At 37.8% G+C, this 27,845-nt stretch overlaps 2 protein-coding genes and 1 pseudogene across 8 annotated transcripts in view; 2 read left to right on the plus strand and 1 right to left on the minus strand.

Annotated features, from left to right (window-relative positions):
- The window catches only part of CTTNBP2NL (CTTNBP2 N-terminal like), a 66,658-nt gene that overhangs the window by 27,962 nt on the left and 10,851 nt on the right, over positions 1 to 27,845 (plus strand). The window lies entirely within an intron of this gene.
- On the plus strand, positions 21,474 to 22,564 carry LOC307190774 (26S proteasome regulatory subunit 4-like; annotated as a pseudogene). The gene has a single exon. The product of its transcript is annotated as a 26S proteasome regulatory subunit 4-like (transcript).
- The window catches only part of ST7L (suppression of tumorigenicity 7 like), a 152,907-nt gene continuing 147,530 nt past the window's right edge, over positions 22,469 to 27,845 (minus strand). For all 5 annotated transcript variants that reach the window (XM_079928717.1, XM_079928715.1, XM_079928716.1 and 2 more), the window contains one exon: positions 22,469 to 22,772. In XM_079928717.1, coding sequence (XP_079784843.1) covers positions 22,611 to 22,772 — 162 coding nt within the window. In that variant the 3' untranslated portion in view covers positions 22,469 to 22,610. The remainder of the gene's footprint in view (positions 22,773 to 27,845) is intronic.

Here is a 27,845-nt window from a genome sequence, read left to right on the forward strand (position 1 = left end):
TATATATATATATATATGACTCAAGCAAATAGATTGACATTTGTAGTTTGAATGTGGTTGTCCCTGGGTGTCGAATCATATTATAATTTTTTTCATTAAAACTTCTGTATTATATATAAATAATTTAAAATCAGAAACATTTGTTTTTAAATAGCAGTAATCTTATACAACTACTTGCTCAATATCTGTTTAGTAAAACTCACTCTAAGAAGGTAACTTAACCATATATTATTTACTTCGTTAGGAAAAGATATTAGAGCTATATAGAACCATAGTTGAATTCTTCCTTTTTTGTTGTTCCTGATATTGTTAATATTATTGTTTTCCAACCCAGTCTAAATGACTGAATTGCCTCTGTCTGAAAAACCTAAGTTACCAAGTTCTCCAATAAAAAGATCACAGAGTTTAGGGGGACAAAAAAGAAGGCTGCAATAAAGATATCATACCAGAGTCTAAAGAGCTGTCTTTCAAACTTTTTTTTTTAACTTCTTTATTGGAGTCTTTCAAACATTTTTTTTAACATCTTTATTGGACTATAATTGCTTTACAATGGTATGTTAGTTTCTGCTTTATAACAAAGTGAATCAGCTATACATATACCCCCATATCTCCTCTCTCTTGCCTCTCCCTCCCACCCTCCCTATCCCACCCCTCTAGGTGGTCACAAAGCACCGAGCTGATCTCCCTGTGCTATGCGGCTGCTTCCCAGTAGCTGTCTTACACTTGGTAGTATATATAAGTCCATGGCAATTTTTCACTTTGTCCCAGCTTACCCTTCCCCCTCCCCGTGTCCTCAAGTCCATTGTCTATGTCTGCATCTTTATTCCTGTCCTGCCCCTAGGTTCTTCAGAACCTTTTTTTTTTAATGTTCCATATATATGTTGTAGCATATGGTATTTGTTTTCCTCTTTCTGACTTACTTCACTCTGTATGACAGTCCCTAGGTCCATCCACCTCACTACAAATAACTCAATTTCGTTTCTTTTTATGGCTGAGTAATATTCCATTGTATATATGTGCCACATCTTCTCTATCCATTCATCTTTCAGTGGACACTTAGGGTGCTTCCATGTCCTGGCTATTGTAAATAGAGCTGCAGTGAACATTGTGGTACATGACTCTTTTTGAGTTATGGTTTTCTCAGGGTATATGCCCAGTAGTGGGATGGCTGGGTCATATGGTAGTTCTATGTTTAGTTTTCTAAGGAACCACCATACTGTTCTCCATAGTGGCTGTATCAGTTTACATTCCCACCAACAGTGCAAGAGGGTTCCCTTTTCTCCACACCCTCTCCAGCATTTATTGTTTGTAGATTTTTGGGTGATGGCCATTCTGACTGGTGTGAGGTGATACCTCATTGTAGTTTTGATTTGCATTTCTTTAATGATTAGTGATGTTGAGCATCCTTTCATGTGTTTGTCGGCAATCTGTATATCTTTGGAGAAATGTCTATTTGGGTCTTCTGCCCATTTTTGGATTGGGTTGTTTGTTTTTTTTCAATATTGACCTGCATGAGCTGCTTGTAAATTTTGGAGATTAATCCTTTGTCAGTTGCTTCATTTGCAAATATTTTCTCCCATTCTGAGGGTTGTCTTTTCATCTTGGCTATGGTTTCCTTTGCCGTGCAAAAGCTTTGAAGTTTCATTAGGTCCCATTTGTTTATTTTTGTTTTTATTTCCATTTCTCTAGGAGATGGGTCAAAAAGGATCTTGCTGTGATTTATGTCATAGAGTGTTCTGCTTATATTTTCCTCTAAGAGTTTTATAGTGTCTGGCCTTGCACTTAGGTCTTTAATTCATTTTGAGCTTATTTTTGTGTGTGGTATTAGGGAGTGTTCTAATTTCATTCTTTTACATGTAGCTGTCCAGTTTTCCCAGCACCACTTATTGAAGAGGCTGTCTTTTCTCCATTATATATTCTTGCCTCCTTTATCAAATATAAGGTGACCATATGTGTGTGGGTTTATCTCTGGGCTTTCTATCCTGTTCCATTGATCTCTATTTCTGTTTTTGTGCCAGTACCATACTGTCTTGATTACTGTAGCTTTGTAATATAGTCTGAAGTCAGGGAGTCAGATTCCTCCAGCTCCGTTTTTCTTTCTGAAGATTGCTGTGGCTATTTGGGGTCTTTTGTGTTTCCATACAAATTGTGAAATTTTTTGTTCTAGTTCTATGAAAAATGCCTAGGGGTTGCATTGAATCTGTAGATTGCTTTGGGTAGTATAGTCATTTTCACAGTGTTGATTCTTCCAATCCAAGAACATGGTACATGTCTCCATCTGTTTGTATCATCTTTAATTTCTTTCATCAGTGTCTTATAGTTTCTGCACACAGGTTTTTTGTCTCCTTAGGTAGGTTTATTCCTACGTATTTTATTCTTTTTGTTGCAGTGGTAAATGGGAGTGTTTCCTTAATTTCTCTTTCAAATTTTTCATCATTAGTGTATAGGAATGCAAGAGATTTCTGTGCATTAATTTTGTATCGATTAGCTCTAGTACTCTTCTGTTAGCATCTTTAGGATTCTCTTTGTATAGTATCATGTGGTCTGCAAACAGTGACAGCTTTACTTCTGTTCCGATTTGGATCGCTTTTATTTCTTTTTCTTTGATAGCTGTGGCTAAAACTTCCAAAACTACGTTGAATAACAGTGGTGAGAGTTTACCCCTTGTCTTATTCCTGAATTTAGAGGAAATGGTTTCAGTTTTCCACCATTGCGAACAATGCTGGCTGTGGGTTTGTCATATATGGTCTTCATTATGTGTAGGTAACTTCCCTCTATGCCTATTTACTGGAGGGTTTTTATCATAAATGGGTGTTGAATTTTCTCAAAAGGTTTTTCTTCGTCTATTGAGATGATCATATGGTTTTTCTCCTACAGTTTGTTAATATGCTTTATCACATTGATTGATTAGCGTATATTAAAGAATCCTTGCATTCCTGGGGTAAACCGCACTTGATCATGGTGTATGATTGTTTTAATGTGCTACTGGATTCTGTTTGCTAGTATTTTGTTGAGGATTTTTGCATCTGTGTTCATCAGTGATATTGACCTGTAGTTTTCTTTCTTTGTGACATATTTGTCTGGTTTTGGTATCGGGGTGATGGTGGCCTCATAGAATGAGATTGGGAGTGTTCCTCCCTCTGCTATATTTTGGAAGAGTTTGAAAAGGATGGGTGTTAGCTCTTCTCTAAATCTTTGATAGAATTCACCTGTGACGCCATCTGCTCCTGGGCTTTTGTTTGTTGGAAGATTTTTAATCACAGTCTCAATTTCAGTGCTTGTGATTGGTCTGTTTATATTTTCTATTTTTTTCCTGGTTCAGTCTTGGAAGGTTGTGCTTTTCTTAGAATTTGTCCATTTCTTCCAGGTTGTCCATTTTATTGGCATATAGCTGCTTATAGTAATCTCCCATGATTTTTGTATTTCTGCAGTGTCAGTTTTTACTTCTTTTTCATTTCTACTTCTGTTGATTTGAGTCTTCTCCCTTTTTTCCTTGATGAATCTGGCTAATGGTTTATCAATGTTGTTTATCTTCTCAAAGAACCAGCTTTTAGTTTAATTGATCTTTCTGTTGTTTCCTTCATTTCTTTTTCATTTATTTCTGATCTGATCTTTATGATTTCTTTCCTTCTGCTAATTTTGGGGTTTTTTTGTTCTTCTTTCTCTAATTGCTTTAGGTGTAAGCTTAGGTTGTTGATTTGAGGTGTTTCTTGTTTCTTGAGGTAGGATTGTATTGCTATAAACTTCCTTCTTAGAACTGCTTTTGCTGTATCCCATAGGTTTTGGGTAGTCGTGTTTTCATTGTCATTTGTTTCTAGGTATTTTTTGATTTCCTCTTTGATTTCTTCAGTGATCTCTTGGTTATTAAGTAGTGTATTGTTTAGCATCCATGTGTTTGTATTTTTTACAGTTTTTTCCCTGTAATTGATTTTTAATCTCATAGCGTTGTGGTCAGAAAAATACTTGATATGATTTCAATTTTCTTAAATTTACCAACGCATGATTTGTGACCCAAGATATGATCTATCCTGTAGAATGTTCCATGATCACTTGAGAACAAAGTGTATTCTGTTGGTTTTGGATGGAATGTCCTATAAATATCAATTAAGTCCATCTTGTTTAATGTATCATTTAAAGCTTGTGTTTCCTTATTTATTTTCATTTTGGATGATCTGTCCATTGGTGAAAGTGGGGTGTTAAAGTCCCCTCCTATGATTGTGTTACTGTCGATTTCCCCTTTTATGACTGTTAGTATTTGCCTTATGTATTCAGGTGCTCCTATGTTGGGTGCATAAATATTTACAATTGTTATATCTTCTCCTTGGATTGATCCCTTGATCATTATGTAGTGTCCTTCTTTGTCTCTTGTAATAGTCTTTATTTTAAAGTCTGTTTTGTCTGATATGAGAATTGCTATTCCAGCTTTGTTTTGATTTCCATTTGCATGGAATATCTTTTTCCATCCCCTCACTTTCAGTCTGTATGTGCCCCTAGGTCTGAAATAGGTCTCTTGTAGGCAGTATATATATGGGTCCTGTTTTTGTATCCATTCAGCCAGTCTGTGTCTTTTGGTGGGAGCATTTAATCCATTTACATTTAAGGTAATTATCGATATGTATGTTCCTATTCCCATTTTCTTAATTGTTTTGGGTTGTTATTGTAGGTCTTTTCCTTCTCTTCTGTTTCCTGCTTAGAGAAGTTCCTTTAGCATTTGTTGTAAAGCTGGTTTGGTGGTGCTGAATTCTCTTAGCTTTTGCTTGTCTGTAAAGGTTTTAATTTCTCTGTCAAATCTAAATGAGATCCTTGTGGGTAGAGTAGTCTTGGTTATAGGTTTTTCCCTTTCATCCCTTTAAATATGTCCTGCCACTCCCTTCTGGCTTTCAGAGTTTCTGCTGAAAGATCAGCTGTTAATCTTATGGGGATTCCCTTGTATGTTATTTGTTGCTTTTCCCTTGCTGCTTTTAATATTTTTTCTTTGTATGTAATTTTTGGTAGTTTGATTGATATGTGTTTTGGCATGTTTCTGCTTGGATTTATCCTGTATGGGACTCTGCACTTCCTGGACTTGATTGACTATTTCCTTTCCCATATTAGGGAAGTTTTCAACTATAATCTCTTCAAATATTTTCTCAGTCCCCTTCTTTTTCTCTTCTTCTTCTAGGACCCCTATAATTTGAATGCTGGTGCGTTTAATGTTGTTCCAGAGGTCTCTGAGACTGTCCTCAATTCTTATCATTCTTTTTTCTTTATTCTGCTCTGCAGTAGTTATTTCAACTATTTTATCTTCCTGGTCACTTATTCATTCTTCTGCCTCAGTTATTCTGCTATTGATTCCTTCTAGAGAATTTTAAATTTCATTTATTGGGTTGTTCATCATTGATGGTTTGCTCTTTAGTTCTTCTAGGTCCTTGTTAAATGTTTCACGTATTTTCTCCATTCTATTTCCTGGATTTTGGATCATCTTTACTATCATTACTCTGAATTCTTTTTCAGGTAGACTGCCTCTTTCCTTTTCATTTGTTTGGTCTGGTGGGTTTTTACCTTGCTCCTTCAACTGCTGTGTGTTTCTCTGTCTTCTCATTTTGCTTAACTTACTGTGTTTGGGGTCTCCTTTTCGCAGGCTGCAGGTTCGTAGTTCCCATTGTTTTTGGTGTCTGCCCCCAGTGGGTAAGGTTGGTTCAGTGTGTAGTCTAAGCTTCCTGGTGGAGGGGACTAGTGCCTGTGTTCTGGTGGATGAGGCTGGATCTTGTCTTTCTGGTGTGCAGGACCACGTCCAGTGGTGTGCTTTGGGGTGTCTGTGACCTTATGATATTAGGCAGCCTTCTGCTAATGGATGGGGTTGTGTTCCTGTCTTGCTAGTTGTTTGGCATAGGGTGTCCAGCACTGGAGCTTGCTTGTTGTTGAGTGGAGATGGGTCTTAGCATTGAGATGGAGATCTCTGGGAGAGCTTTCACCATTTGATATTACGTGGAGCTAGGAGGTCTCTGGTGGATCAATGTCCTGAACTCAGCTCTCCCACCTCAGAGGCACAGGCCTGACACCTGGCCGGAGCACCAATACTCTGTCAGCCACACAGTAATTATTCTTTCCAGTGGTGGACCAACAGTGGGTCAGGGAGAGTGGTTTGTCCAAGCTAAAATCCAGCTGGAGGAGGTCATGGAGAGGACATAATGGCTGGTTGAACGGAGAGGCAGACCCAGGCAGTTCCGCGACTCGACTGTCGGGTTAGCAGGGGCGCCTTCCCCACATCCTCCAAACATTTTATTAAGTACATTTCACCATTTTGCCACAATCCAGGACACACAAACACACCCACATACATATATTAACTAAAACAAAAATTTCACTAAAACGTACACTGTATGTTTTTTTATACTCTGTATAATATTTACACTATACCATGCTATACTACACTGTTTTCTTTTGTACTTTATTTTTCTTTAAATGCTGACTGTGACCCCGATTAACCTAGTTTCATGATCCATATCTAGAAATTTTTGCTATAGATGTACTTAGACCTATACAATAAAGTGTAAGTGTAAGGATATTTATTGCAACATTGTCATAGCAGCAAAATGCTGAAAACAACTTACGTATTAGGGTTCTGGTCAGTAAATTATGGTATATTGTACAGTAGAATCCTATGCAAACCTTAAAGAGAAGATCTTTATGAGAGCTAGATCTTATAACATTCTCCAACGTATAGTAAGTTAAAGAATAAGGCACAGAACAGTGTGCACAGTAAAAGAAAAAAGAAACAGTATTAAGTTGTAACTGGTGAAGCCAGAAATACATCTCACAAAGCCTCTTCCTTCCTTCCCCTTGACTTGGTTCCCTTGAGAATGGTAGGAACCCCCAAAATGGTCTGCCCTGGGAAGGGAATGAAATTAGTGAAAGGAAAGTACCAGGTTTGGTGGTAGGGTACTCTGTCACAAAAGAGCCAAAAGAAGCAGGAAAGGCTGGTCATACGTATGGGATGTTTATAAATTGGGTATCTGTAAAAAAAGAAGACTACATTCTTAAGTAATTAAGTATCTTTGTTGCATTCAGAAAAACATTGGGCCTCATAAAACAGTGAACTCAGTAATTGTCTGATCAGCTATTTGCTATTCTCTAAGATAATAGTAAATGAAAAAATAAGACATAGCTATTTATCACATGTCATCATTTACATTACAAATTGTGGCATTTAGGGGGTTTAAGAGTAAAGGTGCCAGAAAAATAAGCACATTTATCATTTAACTGGCATCTTCCTGTGGGCTGTTTTTCTTATGTCTTTGAGGAAAGAAAGGGGGAATTCAGATTGTAAAAATGCTACCTATTTAGAGAATATACAGTTCTCTGGCAGTTGGGGAAAGCTTCAGAAAAGAGTACAGCAGTGGGGAACTTCATTGCATTTTTCAGCCTGAAACTAAAACAAATAAAAAAGGGAAACAGCTTATTCCTGTTATTTTGACTTCCTCTTATTGTGTCTTCCTTCCATGTGTTAGCCTTGTGATTTGGGATTAATCAGAGGTTATTTCTAGTTGCCCCCATAAAGAGAAAAGAAACAAAGACAAAGAGCTGCTTCTAAAGTTAAAGCCTGTGGTCCATCGTTTAGTATTTCAGTTCAGCTAGTTGTCAGATTAACTTGAAAGAATAGGAGGAAACCATCTTGTGTGTTCACTGAAAATCTTTATGGAAGAGGAGCATTTATAGAATCAAACTGAGAATTTTATTATATAGGAAATTATTTCCTTAGAACAGCGCAGCAGTAAATCTATTCCACCAAACTATTCTTGTATCTGCACAAGGATGCTCATTGCAGTATTGTATAATACAGTATTTGAAAACTACGAACAGCCTAAAATATCCATCAGTAAAGTACAGGTGTGTAACTGGTACATCCTTAATATGGAATATTATGTAATTGCTTCTTTTTAAAGGAGGAAAATAAGCTATGTACTTACTGACTTAGAAAATTCTCTAAGACACAATAAGTGAAAACAAGTTGCAAAACAGTTTTAAAATAATACGTCTGTAATTACACACACACACACACCCCTACACACACATCTGTGCTTGAAAAAGGTCTGGAAGGATGCCCATCATACTAAGAACCTTTGGAAAAGAAAGAGAGATTGGGTTATGTTTAGGAAGGACTTCAGCTTTATCTATGGAATTAAAATTTTATGAGAAAGTAGTCATTCACTAATGATGAAATTAAAATAAAAATTATATTTGTAAGAAATATAGTGTGAGCAATGGGATGGCAAGGAGTTAAGAACAACATTTACTTTTTACCGATCTTCTAGATAGTTTATACTTCTCACAGAAGTCTGTGTTAATTCGAATATATAGTTAAGGGAGTAGAGACAAGTATAGCATGCCTAGGGAAAGCACGAGCTTGCTACCTCTATATCCCTGATTTTCTCCCCAAAAAAGCAGACTAAATTTCTGCCTAATTTTCAAATTCTGCCTTTGTGCAGGATACCTAAAAGTTATTCTTCCAGAGTAGATTCTTTCACAGGTCATGGACTCAAATTAAGTAAAGCTGACAACATATGTATGAGAAGCCACATGATTAAAATTTTAGGAAATTCTAATATCATAGCAAGAGACCTACAGCCCTTCAAAGTACTTTTCTTGTCTTCAGTTTCATGTATGTAGTTCATAATATTTCATCATTTAACAACAAGGGGCTTCCCTGGTGGCTCAGTGGTTAAGAATCCAGCTGCCCATGTGGGGGACTGGGGTTCGAGCCCTGGTCCGGGAAGATCCCACATGCTGTGGAGCAACTAAGTCCGTGCGCCACAACTACTGAGCCTGCGCTCTAGAGCTTACGAGCCAAAACTGCTGAGCCCACGCGCCACAACTACTGAAGCCCATGTGCCTAGCCATGCTCCACAACAAGAGAAGCCACCGCAATGAGAAGCCCGCACACCACAACGAAGAGTAGCCCGTGCTTGACGCAACTAGAGAAAGCCCACACGCAGCAACAAAGACCCAATGCGGCCAAAAATAAATAAATTTATTAAAAAAACAACAACAACAAAAAGTATTTTCTGCCTCAAAAATCAACTTCACCCAATGAATGCTAAGGTACGCATAAGTTCCAAAAAAATTTTTTAATTTAATTCAATACCTAACATGTTGTCTGTTCAACAAAAGACTGAATTCATTGGTAGAAATGAGTAAGAGATAGTGTTATTATTTAATTCAGAAGTCTCTTCTTACTGATTTGAAACTTCATATATAGAACTTCTCATATAAGCATACCTAACAAATTTTTGTACAGTTGAATCATACTTAACGTGTTTTATCTTTTTCTTTGTACTAGATTAGTAATAATTTGTCTACTGTGCTGATACGCTTCACAGATTATATATTTTCATCTCTCATTTCTTTATATTTCATATTTCTTTTTTTCAGTAAATATAAGCTTCATGAGGGGCAGGTACTTTGTTTATCTTGCTGCATTGCATCCCAGATATCTAGAACGTGGTAAGTTCTTCAGAAATATTTGTCATCCGACAGAGTAAGTTAAGGCCCTTTAAGTTTAACTTGAATGTATTCAAGCGTCAAAAAATAGGTTTCCATTATACTGTGAGAAAACCATAATTCAAAAAGAGACATGTACCACAATGTTCATTGCAGCACTGTTTACAATAGCCAGGACATGGAAGCAACCTAAGTGTCCATCCACAGATGAATGGATAAAGAAGATGTGGCACATATATACAATGGAATATTACTCAGCCATAAAAAGAAATGAAATTGAGTTATTTGTAGTGAGGTGGATGGACCTAGAGTCTGTCATACGGAGTGAAGTAAGTCAGAAAGAGAAAAACAAGTACCGTATGCTGACACATATATATGGAATCTAAAGAAAAAAAAAGTTTCTGAAGAACCTAGGGGTAGGACAGGAATAAAGACACAGACGTAGAGAATGGACTTGAGGACATGGGGAGGGGGAAGGGCAAGCTAGGACAAAGTGAGAGAATAGTGTTGACATATATACACTACCAAGTGTAAAATAGCTAATGGGAAGCAGCTGCATAGCACAGGGAGATCAGCTCGGTGCTTTGTGACCACCTAGAGGGGTAGGATAGGGAGGGTGGGAGGGAGGCACAAAAGGGAGGGAATATGGGAATATATGTGTACATATAGCTGATTCAGTTTGTTATACAGCAGAAACTAACACAACATTGTAAAGCAATTATACACCAATAAAGATGTTTAAAAAAAATAAAATAAATGCAAGAACAAAGGCCAAAAAAATAGGTTTCCATTTATTAATTCATATTTTTGAGAAGAGAGGCTTAACTATAGTAATATAGTTTGCCAACTAAAACTTGTCACTTGCCATCTGGTTCTACAAGAATGAAGTCACTAGCCACTGCAGTTGCTGACCTTCAACACACCCTGAAAGGAGTTCAGGGCAGAGCTCAGGAATGAGGCACTCTGTGCCCTGCAAGAAACTGGCAGAACAGGCCTTCAGGTAGATATTTTCAGGAGAAAATTTTACAAGCCCAATTTCTCGCATCTTTTCATATCTAGAAAAGCACTGAAATCAGTAACGGAGACATCTGCTCCTCTGTGACTAGCAGCAGCCTTCTGCCAAAATGTGTGCTTGATTGCACATATTCTCCTTCACCAAACTGTATATATGACCTTCCCACTTACCTCTTCGGAGCATTTCTTCAGAGCTATCTGAGAGACTGTCTCCCAGGCTGTAGTCCTCAGTTTGCCCCAAATAAAACTTAACTCACAGCTCTCACATTGTGCATTTTTTTTCGGTTGATAAGTTTCATAATTTTACTATTGCTGATAATTCCCACTCAGTGACATTATTTATATCTCACCCCTGTACTAAGAAAAAACAATTTGTTCTTCAGACAGGAAATTATTGCTTTGTGTTTGTTTCCATATTTTTAGTAATGGATAACAAATAATTAGGTTATGTACCTTTTTTCACTATGTATCTGTATTCAACTAAAAAACAAAAAAATCAAGTGACATTTTACCTCAGTGTCCTTTCCTATCGAATTGAAATCTGCATTCCCTAAGAGGTTAGTAAGTAGAGTTTTGAGAGCATCAGAGAAAATAGTTAGTACTTTTTAAGAGTACAGTGTTGCTTATCTTTCTTCATCTATCTAGATATATTTACAAAAAATATTGTTCCCCACACTTTTCAGCTAAGGACCCCTGTGGGCATCTGTCTACATTACACGTCCTTTCTCTATCTTTCAGAATATATTTCTTTATCCCCCGCTTCTCCAGTGTTTTTGTTTTTGTTTTTGGCTTTCACAAAATCTTCATTATCCCCCATTTCTCTGCTTTCCAAATTGACAGCTCTGAGTTCTTTTCTCTTTAAAATCTTCCTTTCAGTCTCTTGTCCTTCCCTTCCTGACAGTATCTTTCATCAGTGGGACGAATGACTATCATCTACACAGCAGACCTAGAAATCATTAAAGGAAAAGAGTGCTAAAACAAAGTCTTAGAGGTTTAGAATAGAGCCAGTTTTCCTGTTCCTTATGGGATTAAAATGGGGAAAGGGTCTAGGTTATCCCATTCTTGTCTTTGGTGACATTTAAAGTTTCCTAATGGTATCACCCCTTTTTAAAATAAAAAGGAAGGAGGGCTCATATATCTCCAAACAAAGATCTCCTGTTCTTCTGATCCAGGCATATTCTGATCCCCTCCAGTGGACTTTTATCATGAAGATGAAGGCATTCTTGGGTTGGAATAACTTGGAATTAACAGTAGCAGTGATCAACTTTCACATGCTCAGTTTCACCGTATATTCAGTGCTTTACTGTAGTGATGAACATTACCAGTTCACATTTTAAATTATCATTCAACAACCTACAATGCACTTACAGCCCACCTTTTACTTTTCAGTCTTGGCTTTTTTACCCCTCTCCCCATTCTATTCTCTAAAGAAAAGGGATCCTTCCTTGACTGGAGTCCCAAGCCACCTGTATGACTGCTGGTTGAAACTGAATAGCTAGCTACCTCCCTGTACATAAGGCTGCAGTGACAATAGAATTGCCATCTTCCCATCCTCTGACTTGTGACATGGAGCTTGTTAGGATGTATAATTAGCATTGTCCTTGCTTCCGTTTGCCTGCCCTGATGTCTTGTTCTCACTGCGTTGTGGTTCTTAAACCACACTGTTCCCCTTTTATCATTCTTTCCTGTCTCTATACTCCCCTTGACCCTCTTCTCCCCCACAAGCTTCTTATTCCTGTTTACTTGGTACACTTTTAATTGTGAACACTTTTACTTCTCAGCCAAGTAAGAACCCTTTTCCCAAGGCCTTACATTTAAGCAGCTTGTTTCTTGCCGTGCTTCCTTGTAGTATCAGTCTGTGTTTGTAATTTAAGAATCTTGCTTCAAACAAATTTTTAGAGTTAAGACCTATGTCCCACAATTATACAGCTTCAGATCCTCCCTCCTCAGAATCCCCTAACTAGAGGAAGACACCCTTTCTCATCTTATTTAGTAAGCTCTTTTTTACTATTTTAACACTGAAGTTAGTTTCTACACTGTCTGTTAATATATAGTGAGTAAAAGAGCCAGAGCACATCTCTAATAAAGATGATTTTCAAGTTCATAGTCACTTAAAGTATCACAGAGTTACAGTGTGCGGTCTGGGTCTCCTTCTGTAACACTTCAGAGACAGTTTTTGGATTGTGCCCCCTCAACCTCATGGTGTTTCCTGTGATTCATTAAATTGCTAATAGTCCCATTTATCTGCCAGAACCCACCCACTTCCAGGGTTGGCCTTTTCCTTCCTATTCCTTCTGAGTGTAAGGGCTGAGTCTTAGAAAGTTCTGATCAAACAGATTGTACTTGGTGTTCCTCTAAACATTAATGGTATTGTTTAGAATACATTTAAATACACAGAAGCAGCTTGTTTTTTTTTCTGCTCTTAGGCCTTAAACTTGCCTGGCAAATTTTAAGCTCCTTGAGAGCAGCAGTTTAGTCAAATCTATATCCCCCTAATATTACCCACATCACTTAGCATATATAGTACCCAGCACACATTAAGTATTCAATATAAGCATTCAAAGCATGTGCCCCTGTGAATCAACCATACATCCAGAAAATCTTCTCAGGCTTCTGCAGTGCTATTTTTGATTGTCTAACCCTGGTAACACAGACTTTTTTTTTTTTTTTTTTTTACATTTTGTATATTTGATGTTAGGCCAAACTTCTCCTGGTCTGTAGACTTTTATAACATTCATTAGTTTAAAATACTAATCCTGATTCCTTATTACTTCTATTAGAATTCACATGTTTATTACAGCTTAAACTGTTTAAAATTATAGATTCAGGAGTCATTCTTCTTAGGTTCTTCATTCTATTCTACTGTTTTTCAAACGTTTTTGGCAGGGACACATAGTAAAAAATAGACTTTGCATTGTGACCCAAGGGACACACCAACATGTGCACATACACACACAGATATACACACACCTATATTCTTATGCCAGAAGGAAATTTTCTTGAAATAGTACTCACAGCATTCAGTGCTCTACAGTGTTTTCAATTCTGTTCTATTTCATTTTTAAGCTACTGATCGAGACCCACTAAATTGAAATTCATTGCTATGAAGTCCTGGGGAATATCTGTTTATGTGTATTACTCATTCAGTTAACATATTCAGTACTTACTGTATACCATTTACTGTTCTTCTCCACTTCTTAACTGGCTTTCTGACCTTGGGAAAGTCACATGTTAATGTTCAGTTTCTTCTGTAAAATGGAGATACAGTGCTGTCTACCTGCAGAGGAATGCTGCTAGGATGAGATGAGCTATGTAAAGCACTGAGCACACTGCTCTGTAGGTAATGAGCACTCGAGTGTGAGCACCTCCCTTGCTGCTTCTCCTGTTGTTATTACTATTAAAATTACTTTGGTTTGAACTTCCCATCTTTCTGAAACACAATATATAAAGCATATGTTACATATAACTCAATTTTCCTTTAACTCTCACTATATATATTTATGTTTTGTTTTGGGTTTTTTTTTGCGGTACGGGGGCCTCTCACTGTTGTGGCCTCTCCCGTTGCGGAGCAATGGCTCCGGACGCGCAGGCTCAGTGGCCATGGCCCATGGGCGCAGCCGCTCCGCGGCATGTGGGATCTTCCCGGACCGGGGCACGAACCTGTGTCCCTGCATCGGCAGGCGGACTCGCAACCACTGCGCCACCAGGGAAGCCCCTATGTTTTTAAACTAGAGATATATTTTAGATATAGTGAAATGCACAGATCTTAAGTGTTCAGTTCAATAAGTTTTGACAAATGCCACTCCATTTGACCTACACTCCTATCAAGACATAAACATTCTCATCACACCAAAAAGTTATCTTATGCCCCTCCCTGGTCATTTGTCCCCCCCTATATCCAGATGTAACCACTGTTCTGATTTTCTTCACCATAGATTAGTTTTGCCCATTAAAACAGAGTCACAGAGAATACATTCTTTTATGTTTGGCACTTTTTGTTCGATATAATGATTTTCAGTTTCATCAGTGTCATTGTAGGTATCAGTAATTTGTCCCTTTTTATTGCTGAATAGTATTCCGTTTCATGAATTCGTCACATTTTACTTATCTGTTCTTCTAGTGATTGATATTTGATTGTTTCCAGTATGGGGCCATTATGAATAAAGCTACTCTGGATAATTGTGTAAAAGTCTTTGGGGACATATGTTTTCATTTCTTTTAGACAAATACTTAGAAGTGGAATAGCAGGTAGGCATTTCTAACTTTATGAGAAACTTCGAGATTAATTTCCAAAGTAGTTCTACCGTTTATACTTCCACCAGCAATGTGAGCATTCTAGTTACTCCATATCCTGTATAACATTTGATGTCAGTCTTAAATTTTAGCCTTTTTAATGGCCGTATAGTACTATCTTATTGTTGTTTTAATTTACATCTCCCTGATCACTAATGAGTGATCACTTTTTCATGTGATCTCCCTGATCACTAATGAGTGATCACTTTTTCATGTGATCTCCCTGATCACTAATGAATGATCACTTTTTCATGTACTTTTCGGCCATTCATATATATTTTTAGGTCTGTGATCCATCCTTCTTTTTGTGTATGGTATGAAGTAGGTGACAACTGTCATTTTTTTAACGTCTTTACTGGAGTATAATTGCTTTACATTGTTGTGTTAGTTGCTGCTGTATAACAAAGTGAATCAGCTATATGTATACATATGTCCCCATGTCCCCTCCCTCTTGTATCACCCTCACACCCTCCCTACCCCACCCCTCTAGGTGGTCACAAAGCACCTAGCTGATCTCCCTGTGCTATGCAGCTGCTTCCCAATAGCTATCTGTTTTACATTTGGTAGTGTATATATGTCAGTACTACTCTCTCACTTCGTCTCAGCATACCCTTCCCCCTCTCTGTGTCCTCAAGTCCATTGTCCACATCTGTGTCTTTATTCCTGTCCTGCCCCTAGGTTCTTCAGAACCTTTTTCTTTTTCTTTTAGATTCCATATATATGTGTTACCATATGGTATTTGTTTTTCTCTCTCTGACTTCACTCTGTATGACAAACTCTAGGTCCATCCACCTCATTACAGATAACTCAGTTTCATTTCTCTTTATGGCTGAGTAATATTCCATTGTATATATGCGCCACATCTTCTCCATCCATTCATCTTTCGATGGACACTTAGGTTGCTTCCATGTCCTGGCTATTGTAAATAGAGCTGCAGTGAACATTGTGGTACATGACTCTTTGAATTATGGTTTTCTCAGGGTATATGCCCAGTAGTGGGATTGCTGGGTTGTATGGTAGTTCTATTTTTAGTTTTTTAAGGAACCTCCATACTGTTCTCCATAGTGGCTGTATCAGTTTACATTCCCACCAACAGTGCAAGAGGGTTCCTTTTTCTCCACACCCTCTCCAGCATTTATTGTTTGTAGATTTTTGGATGGTGGCCCTTCTGACTAGTGTGAAGTGATACCTCATTGTAGTTTTGACTTGCATTTCTCTAATGAATAGTGATGTTGAGCATCCTTTCATGTGTTTGTTGGCAATCTGTATATCTTCTTTGGAGAAATATCTGTTTTGGTCTTCTGCCCATTTGTGGATTGGATTGGATTTTTTTTTTTTTTTTTTTTTTTTTTGCAGCACGCGGGCCTCTCACTGCTGCGGCCTCTCCCGTTGCGGAGCACAGGCTCCGGACGTGCAGGCCCAGCGGCCATGGCTCACGGGCCCAGCCACTCCGCGGCATGTGGGATCCTCCCGGACCGGGGCACGAACCCGTGTCCCCTGCATCGGCAGGCGGACTCTCAACCACTGCGCCACCAGGGAAGCCCCGGATTGTTTGCTTTTTTGATATTGAGCTGCAAGAGCTGCTGTAAATTTTGGAGATTAATCCTTTGTCAGTTGCTTCATTTGCAAATGTTTTCTCCCATTCTGAGGGTTGTCTTTTCATCTTGGCTGTGGTTTCCTTTGCTGTGCAAAAGCTTTTAAGTTTCATTAGGTCCCATTTGTTTATTTTTGTTTTTATTTCCATTTATCTAGGAGGTGGGTCAAATAGGATCTTGCTGTGATTTATGTCATAGAGTGTTCTGCCTTTGTTTTCCTCTAAGAGATTTGTAGTGTCTGGCCTTACATTTAGGTCTTTAATCCATTTTGAGTTTATTTTTGTGTATGGTGTTATGGAGCGTTCTAATTTCATTCTTTTACATATAGCTGTCCAGTTTTCCCAGCACCATTTATTGAAGAGGCTGTCTTTTCTCCACTGTATATTCTTGCCTCCTTTATCAAAGATAAGGTGACCAAAAAAGAAAAAAGGTGACCATATGTGCATGGGTTTATCTCTGGGCTTTCTATCCTGTTCCATTGATCTATATTTCTGTTTTTGTGCCAATACCGTACTGTCTTGATTACTGTAGCTTTGTAGTATAGTCTGAAATCAAGGAGCCAGATTCCTCCAGCTCCATTTTTCGTTCTCAAGATTGCTTTGGCTATTCGGGGTCTTTTGTGTTTCCATACAAATTGTGAAATTTTTGGTTCTAGTTCTGTGAAAAATGCCATTGGTGGTTTGATAGGGATTGCACTGAATCTGTAGATTGCTTTGGGTAGTATAGTCATTTTCACAATGTTAAATCTTCCAATCCAAGAACATGGTATATCTCTCCATCTGTTTGTGTCATCTTTAATTTCTTTCATCAGTGCCTTACAGTTTTCTGGATGTAGGTCTTTTGTCTCCTACAAACCTAGGTAGGTATATTCCTAGGTATTTTATTCTTTTTGTTGCAGTGGTAAATGGGAGTGTTTCCTTAATTTCTCTTTCAGATTTTTCATCATTAGTGTATACGAATGCAAGAGATATTTGTGCATTAATCTTGTATCCTGCTACTTTACCAAATTCATTGATTAGCTCTAGTAGTTTTCTAGTAGCATCTTCAGGATTCTATATGTATAGTATCATGTCATCTGCAAACAGTGACAGTTTTACTTCCTTTCCAATTTGGATTCCTTATATTTCTTTTTAATCTCTGATTGCCGTGGCTAAAACTTCCAAAACTATGTTGAATAATAGTGGTGAGAGTGGGCAACCTTGTCTTGTTCCTGATCTTAGTGGAAATGGTTTCAGTTTCTCACCATCGAGAATGATGTTGGCTGTGGGTTTGTCATACATGGCCTTTATTATGTTGAGTTAAGTTCCCTCTGTGCCTACTTTCTGGAGAGTTTTTATCATAAATGCAGGTTGAATTTTGTCTAAGCTTTTTCTGCATCCTTTGAGATGATCATATGGTTTTTCTCCTTCAATTTTTTAATATGGTGTATCACATTGATTGATTTGTGTATATTGAAGAATCCTTGCATTCCTGGGATAAAACCCACTTGATCATGGTGTATGATCCTTTTAATGTGCTGCTGGATTGTGTTTGCTAGTATTTTGTTGAGGATTTTTGCATCTATGTTCATCAGTGATATTGGCCTGTAGTTTTCTTTCTTTGTGACATCTTTGTCTGGTTTTGGTATCAGGGTGATGGTGGCCTCATAGAATGAGTTTGGGAGTGTTCCTCCCTCTGCTATATTTTGGAAGAGTTTGAGGAGGATAGGTGTTAGCTCTTCTCTAAATCTTTGATAGAATTCGCCTGTGAAGCCATCTGGTCCTGGGCTTTTGTTTGTTGGAAGATTTTTAATCACAGTTTCAATTTCAGTGCTTGTGATTGGTGTGTTTATATTTTCTATTTGTTCCTGGTTCAGTCTTGGAAGGTTGTGCTTTTCTAAGTATTTGTCCATTTCTTCCAGGTTGTCCATTTTATTGGCATATACCTGCTTGTAGTAATCTCTCATGATCCTTGTATTTCTTCTCTGTCAGTTGTTACTTCTCCTTTTTCATTTCTACTTCTGTTGATTTGAATCTTCTCCCTTTTTTTTCTAGATGAGTCTGGCTAATGGTTTATCTATTTTGTTTATCTTCTCAAAGAACCAGTCTTTAGTTTTATTGATCTTTGCTGTCATTTCCTTCATTTCTTTTTCATTTATTTCTGATCTGATCTTTATGATTTCTTTCCTTCTGCTAACTTTGGAGTTTTTTTTTTCTTCTTTCTCTAATTGCTTTAGGTGTAAGGTTAGGTTGTTGATTTGAGGTGTTTCTTGTTTCTTGAGGTAGGATTGTATTGCTGTAAACTTCTGTCTTAATACTGCTTTTGCTGTATCCCATTGGTTTTGGGTAGTCGTGTTTTCATTGTCATTTCTAGGTGTTTTTTTATTTCCTCTTTGATTTCTTCAGTGGTCTCTTGATTATTTAGTAGTGTATTGTTTAGCCTCCATGCGTTTGTATTTTTTACAGATTTTTTTCCTGTAATTGATATCTAGTCTCATAACATAGTGGTCGGAAAAGATACTTGATATGATTTCAATTTTCTTAAATTTACCAAGGCTTGATTTGTGACCCAAGATACGATCTATCTTGTAGAATGTTCCATGAGCACTTGAGAACAAAGTGTATTCTGTTGGTTTTGGATGGAATGTCCTATAAATATCAATTAAGTCCATCTTGTTTAATGTATCATTTAAAGGTTGTGTTTCCTCATTTATTTTCATTTTGGATGATCTGTCCATTGGTGAAAGTGGGGTGTTAAAGTCCCCTGCTATGATTGTGTTACTGTCAATTTCCCCATTTATGGCTGTTAGCATTTGCCTTATGTGTTGAGGTACTTCCTATGTTGGGTGCATAATTATTTACAATTGTTATATTTTTTTCTTGGATTGATCCCTTGATCATTATGTAGTGTCCTTCTTTGTCTCTTGTAATAGTCTTTATTTTAAAGTCTATTTTGTCTGATGTGAGAATTGCTACTCCAGCTTTCTTTTGATTTCCATTGCATGGATTATGTTTTTCATCTTCTCACTTTCAGTCTGTATGTGTCACTAGGTCTGAAGTGGATCTCTTGTAGATGGCATATATATGGGTCTTGTTTTTGTATCCATTCAGCCAGTCTTTGTCTTCTGGTTGGAGCATTTAATCCATTTACATTTAAGGTAGTTATCGCTATGTATGTTCCCATTACCATTTTCTTGTTTTGGGTTTGTTATTGTAGGTCTTTTACTTCTCTTCTGTTTCCTGCGTAGAGAAGTTCCTTTAGCATTTGTTGTAAAGCTGGTTTGGTGGTCCTGAATTCTCTTAGCTTTTGCTTGTCTGTAAAGGTTTTAGTTTCTCTGTTGAATCTGATTGAGATCCTTGCTGGGTAGAGTAGTCTTGGTTGTAGTTTTTTCCCTTTCATCCCTTTAAATATGTCCTGCCACTCCCTTCTGGCTTGCAGAATTTCTGCTGAAAGATCAGCTGTTAACCTTATGGGGATTCCCTTGTATGTTATTTCTTGCTTTTCCCTTGCTCCTTTTAATATATTTACTTTGTATTTATTTTTTGATAGTGTGTGTCTTGGCGTGTTTCTCCTTGGATTTATCCTGTATGGGACACTCTGTGCTTCCTGGACTTGACTATTTCCTTTCCCATGTTAGGGAAGTTTTCAACTATAATCTCTTCAAATATTTTCTCAGTCCCTTTCTTTTTCTCTTCTTCTTCTGGGACCCCTATAATTCAAATGTTCTTGCATTTAATATTGTCCCAGAGGTCTCTGAGACTGTCCTTAATTCTTATCATTATTTTTTTTATTCTGCTCTGTGGTAGTTTTTTCCATTATTTTATCTTCCAGGTCACTTATCCGTTCTTCTGCCTCAGTTATTCTGCTATTGATTCCTCCTAGAGAATTTTTAATTTCATTTATTGTGTTTTGCATCATTCTTTGTTTGCTCTTTAGTTCTAGGTTCTTGTTAAACGTTTCTTATATTTTCTCCATTCTATTTCCAAGATTTTGGATCATCTTTACTGTCATTACTCTGAATTCTTTTTCAGGTAGACTGCCTATTTCCTCTTCATTTGTTTGGTCTGGTGGGTTTTTACCTTGCTCCTTCATCTGCTGCATATTTCTCTGTCTTCTCATTTTGATTAACTTACCTTTGGGGGTCTCCTTTTCACATGCTGCAGGTTCATATTTGCCGTTGTTTTTGGTGTCTGCCTCCCAGTGGGTAAGGTTGGTTCAGTGGGTTGCGTACGCTTCCTGATGGAGGGGACTGGTGCCTGTGTTCTGGTGGATGAGGCTGGATCTTTTCTTTCTGGTGAGCAGGACTACATCTGGTGGTGTGCTTTGGGGTGTCTGTGGACTTAGTATGACTTTAGGCAGCCTCTCTGCTAATGGGTGGGGTTGTGTTCCTGTCTTGCTATTTGTTTGGCATGGGGTGTCCAGCACTGGAGCTTACTGGTCGTCGAGTGGAGCTGGGTTTTAGCGTTGAGATGGAGATCTCTGGGAGAGCCTTCGCTGATTGATATTACATGGGGCCAGGAGGTCTCTGGTGGTCCAGTGCCCTGAACTTGGCTCTCCCACTAAGAGGCTCAGGCCTGACACCTGGCCAGAGCACCAAGACCTTGTCAGCCACACAGCCAGGTACATGGGGAGTTTCTTGACTTTTGGGAAGTCTGAGGTCTTCTGCCAGGGTTCAGTAGGTGTTCCATAGGGGTTGTTCCACATGTAGATGTATTTTTGATGTATTTGTGGGGAGCAAGTTGATCTCCACATCTTACTCCTCCACCATCTTGACAGTCCTCCCTCTCATTATATTTTAAGCGATGTATGGTCCCCTGAATAAAAGAGATTAAGATCTAATGCAGCATTAAAAATTATACTTTCGACTTCTGGCAGCAGCGGCTCAAGTGGCCGAAGCAAGATGCGTGAAAGAGTGGTGGTCATGGTCCTGGAGGTGGAAAGAAGGATGACAAGGATAAGAAAAAGAATTATGAATCTCCTATACCAGCTAGAGTGGGGCAAAAGAAGAAGAGAACAAAGGGACCAGATGCTGCCAGCATACTGCCCCTGGTGACATCTCACACTCAGTGCTGGTTAATATTGAAGTTAGAGAGAATTGAAGACTGTCTTCTCATGGAGGAAGAATTCATTAGAAATCAGGAACAAATGAGGCCTTTAGAAGAAAAGCAAGAGGAGGAAAGATCAAAGGTGGGTGATCTCAGGGGCACCCCAATGTCGGTAGGAATCTTGGAAGAGGTCATTGATGACAATCATGCCATAGTGTCTACGTCTGTGGGCTCAGAACACTATGTCAGCATTCTTTCATTTGTAGACAAGGATCTGCTGGAACCGGGCTGCTCGGTCCTGCTCAGCCACAGGTGCATGCTGTGATAGGGGTGCTGATGGATGACATAGATCCCTTGATCACAGTGATGAAGGTGGAAAAGGCCCCCCAGGAGACCTATGCTGATATTGGAGCATTGGACAACCAAATCCAGGAAATTAAGGAATCTGTGGAACTTCCACTCACTCATCCTAAATATTATGAAGAGATGGGTATAAAGCCCCCTAAGGGGGTCATTCTGTGTGGTCCACCCGGCACAGGTAAAACCTTCCTAGCCAAAGCAGTAGCAAACCAAAACTCGGCCACTTTCTTGAGAGTGGTTGGCTCTGAACTTATTTAGAAGTTATCTAGGCAATGGGCCCAATCTTGTTCGGGAACTGCTTTGAGTTGCTGAAGAACATGCACCATCCATTGTGTTTATTGATGAAATTGATGCTATTGGGTCAGAAAGGTATGATTCAAATTCTGGTGGTGAGAGAGAAATTCAGCGAACAATGTTGGAGCTGTTGAACCAGTTGGATGGGTTTGATTCAAGGGGAGACATGAAAGTTATCATGGCCACAAACCAAATAGAGACTTTGGACCCAGCACTTACAGACCAGCCCACATTGACTGGAAGATAGAGTTCCCCTTGCCGGATGAAAAGACGAAGAAGCGCATCTTTCACATCCACACGAGCAGGATGACACTAACCCTGGATGACTTGATCATGGCTAAAGATGACCTCTCTGATGCCAACATCAAGGCAATCTGTATGGAAGCTGGTCTGATGGCCTTGAGAGAATGTAGGATAAAAGTAACAAATGAAGACTTCAAAAAGTTTAAAGAAAATGTTCTTTATAAAAAACAACAAGGCACCCCTGAGGGACTCTATCTCTAGTGGACCACAGTTGCCTTCCAGGAAAAGGTTGGAAGTGTGTGATCCCTCAGAGGTGTGAGGTTGGGGAAGTTTTCCAGGAGTCCATGTTCCAGCTGATCTTCATTAGCACAGCATCCTGAGTACCTTTTGAGCATGATGTGTAGGACGCCCATCCAGCTCTCTTCATATGTTGGTCGCGTGCAATGCTCTCTTCCCAATAAAGCGTGCTCTTTCTCAAAAAAAAAAAAAATTATACTTTCAAATTATTATATTCAGAGCATTAATTTGTTCAGGTCTTATAGAATCCCTTACACATTTTCTTCCCCACCTCAAAAAGTTTTTTATTTAGACCCAGTCCAAAATGTATATGTAACTTGTTTCAATCACATACATAGACTAAAATAATAGAACAAAGACAAAAAAACTCAGCACACCTATTTCAGTTTCATTAGGAGTTTTCTCAGGACTCTCTCAAATCTGAATGTTGAAGCAGCTACATTGTTCTGTTTACCCATATTCTTATTCTATCAATAAGCAGTCTACTAGCTAGAAGTACTACACTTGTAGCTATTTGTACTAAACTTACCATTTTTAGTCTTCAAAAGAATTTATTACACTGTAGTCAAATAATATGGTAACGTGATCCTCTGAACTTATGTAAATAATTGCTTTTATAAATATCTGTGGTTGCAGACTGACCCCAAGGGGAATCTTTTTTTTTTTTTTTTTTTTACCAGGGTGATGAACGTTTTATTAAAAATACAAGGGGAATCTTTGAAGCTCATCTGCTTCAAAGTCAGTTTGCTAAATATATATATCGATATTACCTTAAGTGAGTATACTAAGTAAATCCTAGATTTCACTAACAGCAAAATAAAATATTGACCTCACTAAAATGATGAGACTAAGGAGAGGCTAAGACATCAGGAAAGAGGCTGGAAAATATGTTACATGTCTTGGGCTTAAGGCAAAATATAGGATGTAGGAAGAAGAAAGATGTATTAAGTGCTTTTTCCTTCAGATCACTTGCAATCTAAGTAGGTTGAAAGAAAAGACAGAAGAGTGAGAAGTGTTTAATAACAATGCAAGAGATAAATATCAATTGACCACATTATATAATATGTCACATGCCAGTTCAGGATTGATTGCTAAGTAAATAGAATGTTATTGGTTATCCAGGTTCCTGATACATTTTTAGTGATGTGTTACTTCTGAGTTATCTGGGATTGGTGAATTTCGTTTTGCTTTTAATGGAGATTTACTAGCCTGATCCAATTTTACAGAATCTTAAGTCTGTGGGGTTGAGTTTAAGTCATTGGCTCTAAAACAGGAAAATCTATATTCTAAATTTGGTTATTGAAAAAAATAATTCATATTTATAGTACTTACTTTGTGTCAGGTACTATAGGAAGCATTTTACATTACTCATTTAATTTTTATAACAAACCTATAGGTAGATTGTTACTGTCATTCTACAGATGAGGAATCTGAGGCACAGAGAAGTTAAGGTTGTTACTAAAGGTAATACAGAAAATAGTAGTGACAGGATATAATCCCAGTTCTGTTAGACTCTAGGGCCCAAACGTATTAAAGAAAATAAACATATAGAAAAGACCAGATCTGAGAATACAGCATTTATGGTTAAGTAGAAGGAGCACTCGGTTTTCAATAATATATTAGACATATTTTTTAAATGATGAAAATTTTCTCTTTTTGCTCCCATGATATATATATATATATATTTTTTTTTTTTTTTTTTTTTTTTTTTTTTTTTTTTTTGCGGTACGTGGGCCTCTCACTGTTGTGGCCTCTCCCGTTGCAGAGCACAGGCTCCGGACGCGCAGGCTCAGTGGCCATGGCTCACGGGCCTAGCCGCTCCGCGGCATGTGGGATCTTCCCGGACCGGGGCACGAACCTGTGTCCGCTGCATCGGCAGGCGGACTCTCAACCACTGCGCCACCAGGGAAGCCCTCCCATGATAAATTTTGTGCCATTTTCCAGAAATTAGTTGAATTCCAATGAGGCTAAATCCTCTTTTATCAATATTATCAAACAGTAAAATCTGGTTTTCTTTCAGCAAGTAAAAAGGAACTTCCAGAACAAAGGTTATACTTGTAATGTTATTATCATCTTTATCCAGAACGGTTGCTTTATTTCCAGTTGTTCAGGCAGCTATTTATAGTTTATTAGGGACTCCAGAGTATAAATGATTTGAAGATTAATAGATTCAAATTGTGTGTAAAAAGGATTCCTTTTAACATGCTTTTGGTAACATTAATAAAAACCATTTTGGAATCACGTTTTTTGTCTTTCTGATCCCTGACATAGAAGTATTCAGATATTTTTAAAGGCATAATGTTTATATTGCTGTTTACTTTTATAAGTATCACTTCAGAATTGGCAATAAATGGCAAAATTGCATATTCTAATACAGTTCTGGTATCAGCCTGAGTCTTGAAAATAAAACCTTGTACTTAAATATAAGCCCCCATTTAAATGGGCCATAATTCTTCACCTTTACATTTGGAACCACTTTTCATGTTGGTGATTATCATCCAAAGAATAAAGAGACTGATTTCCTATTTTAAGATTGAAATATATATATAATTTATACCATTATCGGGACTTCCCTGGTGGCACAGTGGTTAAGAATCCGCCTGCCAATGCAGGGGACACAGGTTCGATCCCCGGTCCGGGAAGATCCTACATGCTGTGGAGCAACTAAGCCCGTGCGCCACAACTGCTGAGCCCACACACCACAACTACTGAAGCCGGGGCGCCAGAGCCTGTGCTCTGCAACAAGTGAAGCCACTGCAATGAGAAGGCCGCGCACCACAGTGAATAGTAGCCCTGGCTTGCTGCAACTACAGAAAGCCCGCACACAGCAACGAAGACCCAATGCAGTCAAAATATATATATATATATACATATATATATATATATATGTATTTATGTATACTATTATCTACATATAATATTATTGAACTATTATTTATGTATATATGATATATATGTGTATGTTATTTATTATAATAAATATATTATTTATTATAGAGAGATGGTGATTGGTTCATATTTCTTTTTGTAGTTTATCATAGCAAAGCTGAAATTTTTGGAGAGCAAACATGGCATATCCAAGGATATTATGTGGTTTTATTTTAAGCTTTCAGTAGTGGTGTGTTTCATTCAGCCTATAACAGTAAAAATAAATGAGTAATAGACGACTAGTATGTTTTGTCTGCTATAGTAATATCTTCTATCATTGAATCTGTCTAACCAGCCAGTTACTTTACTGTTGTCTGAAATAAAGATCATTATGTTTTCTGACAATGTAAGAATTTCTGTTCAGTTAAATTATATGTTGTCATTGAAGTAAAAATAATGAAATTGCAAGAAATTGATTGATTTTAGCTGTACTCCTGAACTCCTCTCCCCCAAAGTGAAATCCGGATCATTTTAAAGTTCTTATAAAATAGCTGGAATTTCATTAAAATATTAAAACTCAGCCTTGATAGTTTTTAGTACAGGTACTTAGCCTCTAAATTTTGACCTGAAACATAAACGGTAGTGGTAGCATGTCCAGTCATTCACGTTGATAACCAGCCTCCACGATGGCCCCCAGTGGTCCTCCCTCCTGATATTCACACCCTTAAGTAGTCCCTCATCCACCCACATTTACCAGGGTTGGTCTGTGTGATTGCTAGAATACACCAGAAATGATGGTAAGTCACTTCTGAGATTAGGTTATAAGACAGTGGAACTTCCATCTGGATGTGTCTATGTATGTCTGTCTCTCACTCTCTCACATCACTTGCTCTGTTGGAAGCCAGTACATGCAAAGAACCAAGGCCTAGCCCAACAACTAAGCTTGGAAATGGATCCTCCAGCCCTAGTCGTGCCCTCAGATGGCTGCATCCTTGGCCAGCAGCTTGACTGCAACCTCATGAGACACTGAGCCAGAAGCACCCAGCTCAGCCCTCAGCCCCTCCCAGATTCCTGACCCTCAGAAACTGTATGAGATAAAAAATGTTTACTAAGCATTTAAATTGGGGAGTAATTTGTTATGCAGGAATAGATAACCAATGCACACCTCCACTAAAGCTCTTCTTTCATTTGTCAAATCTTAACATCTATTTTTAGTTATTGTTGTTATTATTTGTGCTGTTAAGTGTGTAAATACGTACAATTCACCTGACTGAAGCATTAAGTTGGATGGAAAATACTATGTTCCATCTCCCATTTTCCAATCCAGTGTTTGGTATAATAAATACAGAATTCACTTTTCCCATATTCGGGTCCCTTAACTATTATTTTATACTTAAAATAATTGTTCTATTTTACTTAAATTGTACTTAAAATAATTGTTTTGTGACAAGGAGCCTTTTTTAGATTATTCTGCAGATTCTTTTCATTTATGTGTGAAGCTACCAATTTTGTATAACTTGTAGTTACTATGCAAGTGATTATGGAATTACTGTGAAATACTTCAAGAGAAAACAGACAGCTTAACAACTATTCTCAGAGAAGTCTGAGGCCTCACCAAAGAAGCTCCTCATCCATTACTTGTAACTCTGTGATGCTTATTAATTCTACAGGATAATAACAGTGTGGGTTTTATTTAAAAAGTTATATTTTTAAGGATTAGTTAACTATATCCTGAAACCTGAGAGAGAGAGCTTCTTAGCAGATGCAGCTTCTTAGCATCAAGATCATGAATTGTACTCCCAGCTCTGCTCTCCCATCCCACTTTCTCCATGGTGTTCTGAAAAGGAAAGGTCATAAAAATGCTCAGGTTCACTTTTTCCTTTTTGCCCTACTAAACCAATTTTAGTACCAATAATTGTTTCTTTTCCATAGCTGATCATACAGAAACAGTAATCATGAATAAAAGATGTGACAGAAGGAATTTCAACTTCTTAAAGAGTTTTTTTTTTTTTTCTTGCTTCCTTTGTCCGTGTTTTTCTAAACGAGGATTTGCCTTAGGACATTAATAGCTACAAATAGATACTTTCAGTGAATCCTGGGTTATCAGTCTCATGTTTTTATACCTGAACTTAAAGAAACAGATGTTCTTAATGAAAAGAAAACATTGATGAGTCCCATGTTCTTTGACATTAATGCTCTTAAATATGTAACTAAAACTTAGCTTTTTTGTCTATTCTTGCCATGATTCTTAAAAACACTAATAAGAATAGCCAATTTTGGAATTGGTCTTGTCTTCCTCTATCCTAAATAGACAAGATTATTTTGAAATTTTACTGAAAATTTCCTTTTAATTTGGACCTAAAAAAAAATAGGATTC

Source organism: Stenella coeruleoalba (assembly GCF_951394435.1).
Source record: "Stenella coeruleoalba genome assembly, chromosome: 1".
Classification (NCBI taxonomy): domain Eukaryota; kingdom Metazoa; phylum Chordata; class Mammalia; order Artiodactyla; family Delphinidae; genus Stenella; species Stenella coeruleoalba.